This window comes from Nannospalax galili, unplaced genomic scaffold (genome assembly GCF_000622305.1).
Source record: "Nannospalax galili isolate Female #2095 unplaced genomic scaffold, S.galili_v1.0 scaffold652, whole genome shotgun sequence".
Lineage (NCBI taxonomy): Eukaryota > Metazoa > Chordata > Mammalia > Rodentia > Spalacidae > Nannospalax > Nannospalax galili.
The window spans coordinates 724,104-729,530 of NW_008332152.1; the positions used below are offsets into that span (position 1 = coordinate 724,104).

General features: G+C 49.5%; 1 protein-coding gene across 1 annotated transcript in view; it reads right to left on the reverse strand.

Moving 5' to 3' along the window:
- The window catches only part of Tff2 (trefoil factor 2), a 4,132-nt gene extending 2,764 nt beyond the window's left edge, over positions 1–1,368 (reverse strand). The window contains exons 1-2 of the mRNA XM_029560766.1: positions 1,256–1,368; positions 558–707 (exon numbers count right to left, since the gene is read on the reverse strand). Coding sequence (XP_029416626.1) covers positions 558–707; positions 1,256–1,334 — 229 coding nt within the window. The 5' untranslated portion in view covers positions 1,335–1,368. The remainder of the gene's footprint in view (positions 1–557; positions 708–1,255) is intronic.
- Between the last annotated feature and the right edge of the window lie 4,059 nt (positions 1,369–5,427).

The window sequence follows — 5,427 nt, forward strand, 5'->3', positions numbered from 1 at the left end:
CTGCGTGCATGTCAGAGGTAGACTCCCCGCAGTTCCCTGTGTGCATGTCGGAGGTAGACTCCACACACAGTTCCCTGCGTGCATGTCGGAGGTAGACTCCACACAGTTCCCTGTGTGCATGTCTCAGTGTTGCCTTGCAGTTATACCATATACTCTGGCTTGAAACCCATTCCAAAACACCCTCAGAAGTCTTGACACCTTCACATCAGGTATGTCTACAGGAGTGGTTCTAATGTCCTATCAAATGCCTCCATTACCACATGGAAACTACTGTCAAAGCTTTAAATATAGAAAGAATCTAAGAGTTTTTGTTTTGTTTTGTTTTGTTTGGGTTTTTTTTTTTTTGCCTCAAATGAAGCAAACTGATATTTCTGCTGAAAGGCTAGTAATGGAGATGGTGGGGGTGGACACAGAGGAGACATTTAGAGCTTCCTATTGACTAGCCTGGGTTAGCCTTAGAGTAACAACCAGGCCTCCAAGTACCTGCTCTGGGCTTGGCCCCTGCGGCCAAGCCCTAAGCTGATGCCCGGAAGAGGACCTGGCTCCTCAAAGCTTACCTTGGCTTGGAAGGGGGTGGAAACACCAGGGGACCCCAGCAACACTGGAGTCAAAGCAGCAGCCAAGATCAAAGCACTGGTCACTGGTGATGCCCGGGAAGCCACAGTTCTTCCTGTTGTGAGGTGTCAGCCTCGAGCACTGGCAGGGAGCTGCAGACAGACCCAGCAATGGTCAACCCTGCCCAGTGTGCCAGATGCCTACTCCTCACATGCACAGTGGGAGGCCTCAGGGACCCACCATCATCCTGTTTTCCCAAGGAGTGACATGGGATCTTATTTTGTCCATGTTGGTGGTCTCCTGGTGAGGAAACCACAGGCCTTTACTGAAAACGTTTCATTTGTTAAAAAGAAACAATCTAGCAAAAATTCTGTAAAGAGAGTGACAGCTTGGGCCAGGTGGAGTTCAAGGTGGAAGGTGAGCTTGATGGGCCGGTAGGCAGCCATCCCTCCTGCCCTCCTCAATCTAGCCCAGCACCTGAGGCATCCTTGATTCTGAGTGAGCTCTGCCCAGCAGCCCCCACTACAGGATGCTTTCTAGTTTCTCTCAAGCTGTTACCCTGCGTTCTTCCTTTCAGAGAAGCAAGTGGGAAAGCCCCATCTAATGTAGGTGAGGGATGGACTGGCATCCCCCATGTGTGCATACACCCCCGAGAGGTTCCCAGCTCCCACCTGCAGGATCGCCCGTGGTCTCCACTTACAAGGTTTCTCGCCCTCCACCAGAGCACACAGTCCCAGGACAAGGACCACTGCCAGGAGCGGGCCACCTCGAGGTCTCATGTCTGCTCCACTGCACCCGGACAGCCTGCAGAATGCCCAGGTCCCACTGGCCAGTGTTTTATCGTCTCCTGTTTGTTTGTTCAAGGGCCCTGATAACCTTCCCCACCCCTTGCCCATGGCCCCAGCCCTCTGGATCTTTTGTGCAAAGAAATTGAGCTAGTTCCACGTGGAGGTTCAGGAGGAGGTGGGAGAAAACTGCCCACACGGGCCAGAGAGGCTTCCGGGCTGCAAGTCTGGTGGGCTGGGCTGGCCGCCCTGAGCACTGCCACCCACTGCCCCAGGCAAGAAGCAGGGTTGCCAGGTTACTGACGTGGAGGACAGGCCACATGCTCATCTGAAGCTGGACACTCACAGGGTCACGCCCAGGAAGGAATTAAACCACGTTTTATTCCAGACAAAGTTTGTGTGAGTTTTTATTTATGTATGTCTAAGAGACTGAGACAAGAAGCAGGGGCTCCCAGGACTGCAGGACCTCTCAGGGCATCTGGTTAACACCCCTTCTGTGAGTGCACCCTGCCTCAACCTGGTCCCATGCCAACCTTGGGGACTCCTCTTGGCAAAGCCCAAGGAACAGCCAGGGTAAGCAGCTAACCAAGTTCTTTATTTATTTTATATGTAAGGGTTATTTTGCCTGCATGTGTGTAAGTGCACCATATGAGTGCACTGCCTGTGAAAGTCAGAAGAGCATGTCAGATTCCCTGGATCTAAAGTTACAGACAGTTGTGAGCCACCATGTAGGTGCTGGGAACTGAACCCAGGTCCTCTGCGAGAGCGGCGAGTGCTCTTAACCACTGATCCAGCTCTCCAGCCCCGAACAAGTTCCTTTAGCATGTCTAAAGCTGGGCTGGGTTTCTCACAGGGCTCCTTCACATTTCTTCCAGTGGCACCAGGCACTGACCCACATCCAGCAGTGAGATGTCCTACGGAAGGGATCTGTTCCTCACGTCCACCATTTTACATCAGTCTCTTGGGGCCTCTCTTCAGGAATTCTGATCCTGATGCACACTGCCTGGTCTCACGGGCTTTGCTCTGGGACCTTGGAGCAAGCCCTTATATGTCCACGACCCTTACATCTTGCATGCTTATAAAGGCAGCTCTGGGTGAATGATACCAACTTCTGCTGCCAACTTGACACGTCACTACACTGTCTACAGCGGCCTTGGGGTGCCTGCACACCGGACCTGGGGAAACATTTCCTTAGGTGGCTCTGTCCGAGCAGCAGGCCCTGGGGACTCTCTTCTTTTAAATGAGTTTCATTTGTACATCTGGGATCATTTGACGGGTGGGATCCAGCTCTCCAGCCACCTTTCCTATTGTTCCAATGCAAATATGTACTCATTTTTTTCTCTTCCCTGTTTTTGGTGTTTTCTTTTAATGGAACAAACATTTAATGATTACAGACCCTTGGTTTGTACACAACTTCGAATGTTATAACTCCTATTCTCATCAAACTGCACCTTATCTCCACCTCTCTGCTTCACACGTCCCTCTGGATTTCCACTGTAAATTCGGCAAGAAGCAGAAGGTAACAACCATGCCACAGCTGCACTGTGACACTGTCTTGAAATTTCCACTTCTAAATAAATTAGTTCATTGCTTTTGAATTCAGATTCACTCAATTTTGAAGGACTAGGCAGACTGAAACCAAATTATCCGGCAGAATGGCCTCTAGCTCCATCCAGCTTTTGTCTTACTTGGAAGGTCGCAAGCACTGTCTTTATCACCCTTTCTATCCAAATTCTGACGTTCCAAACTCTCATCAGCCCGTCCTGATAAGCTCTGCTCACAGCACTCTGGCCTTCTCTAGCCTCAGCTCTAAGCCCCTTTGCAAGGCTCCTGCAAACCAGTTCTGAAGACTCGTGAACTGCAGCATCTGGTTTACCCTCAGCATGCTTCTCTCAATTCCAATAATTTTCGGTCAGTTACTTGTCTTGTTGCAGTGACAAAATACTTGTCAGAAGTAACTTCCGGGAGAAAATGTTCATTTCGAATCATAGTTTCAGAAGGATTTTGTTCATGATAGAGAGGAAGGATGTGTAATGGAATGGCTGCATAAAGGTGTAAGGATGTGGCAGTGTGGGGGTGCGGCTCCGTGGAGGTGATAGTATGAGGGTGCAGCTTCATGAGGTGAGAGTATGGGGTGCAACTCTCCATGGAGGTGACGGTGTGGGGGTGCGGCTCTGTGAAGGTGAGCATGTGTGACAGAGCTCCTCATGTGGCCTCCAGACCAGGGACAGCAGAGAGCTCAGACCAGATTGGAGAGATGGCTCAGGGGTTGTGTTGACTCTAGCAGAAGATCCAGTTTGGCTCCCAGCACTGACGGTCAGGAAGCAGAGAGCAATGAACACAGGGGCTACTTAATTACCTGCATAAATGAAAGTCTTGTCACTGCCATCACCTGGCTCCTCTGTACAGGACAGATCAAACTCCTGCGTGTGAGGAAGTAATTGCCTTTATGCGCCGGACCCCACCTGGACTCTGCCTGCTCGGCGGCCAGACTCCCAACCCCTGATGCCTGGCCCTCATCTCTGAGCCTTTGCTGCGTGCCCTTCCCTCTGCTTGGCTGTGCTCACGCTCTGCCCTGCCACCCGCCTTTCCTCAGCACCGACCAGAAAGCTTCTCTTCTAAGAAGGCTTCCTTTACTTCCCTAGAGTGAAGAGAGATGCCCCTCCCATCCTCAGCATCTTTTGTCCACGCTGTAAGCAAATGTTTTCTTCTTCAGGTCCTATAATACCAAAGACAGCAGCTAACACTCACGTTAAATTGCTTACTGGCAGCAGGCAATGGTCTAAAACTTCTCATTTAATCCTTACAACAATCCAGAGGAGGGGCCAAAACGGTCATTTCCCCCGCCCACACACACCCATTTCATAGTCCAAACAGAGAATAGCCCAAACAATACAGCCAGGGCTATACCTGGCTCACGGGGCCACCCCAGGACCCAGCCACATGGTCACAGGAGCGTTGTGGAGGGTGGATGGCTGGAGTTTGGGGAGAGAAACCTGTCGCCCCATGTGACCCATTGCCTAAAGGCCTTTTGAAATGATAATATCTATACAGATGACAGGGATAGATGCAAACGAATGAGACGGGCCTGGCTACTTCCCTTGACAGGTCTCCTTACCTGTGAACAAAAGGATGGAGAGAGGATTGATCCAGCACTGGCCCAGAACCTAAGTCTGACAAGGTGTCACAAAACATTTCCAATGCCCAAGTTCACACGCTTAACATCCCTGAATGTGACAGGGGCCGGGCTGAGTGAGTGGCAGCCATACACAAGTTCCTTTCACAGCATTCCAGGTTGTTGGAGTTTTGTGCTGATCAATATAGTGGGTCAGTAATAGAAATTTCACAGCTTAGTTCTAAACACCTAACAGAAAATTTGAGCAGGACTAGAAGAACAAACAGCATGTAAAAATGTTAACGGTCGATGTCACATCAGGAGGAGAGTGAGATCAGAGCTGTCTCAATGAGTCACATGGTAGGAGGTGTAGGTGGATGGACATAAATTTAAGCCTATCTTAGAAATTGCAGCACAGATGGGGGAGGGGCTACTGAGGTCTCAGTTGAGAGTCATTGGCAGTTGATGGCTGCTAGGGGGGACAGAGAGTCATGGGCAGTTTCCTGTACCCCTTGATGAGTGGTACACACCCATGCATTTAATTAGACTCAGTGGATTAAAACTTAGTAACAATAAAAATTTTACATTTTAGGGGCTGGAGAGATGGCTCAGTGATTAAGAACACTGGCTGTTCTTGCAGAAGACCAGGGTTCAAATCCCAGCACCCACATGGCAGCTAACAACTGTCTGTAACTCCAGTTCCAGGGGATCCGACAGCCTCTTCTGTCCTCCACGGGCATTGCACAACACAGGTGCACTTACCTATGTGCAGGCAATACATGCATGCACATAAAAAAAATAGAAACAATAAAATAAAATAAATGTTTACATTTTAGAAAGGACATGAAGTTGGGAGATGTATTGAAAGGGCCCCAGAGGAGCTGAAGGAAGAGAGTGGAGGTAAAGATGATCAAGAAACATTGTATATATACATGAAATTTTAAAAGAATAAAAAAGATTGTTTTAGGGGCT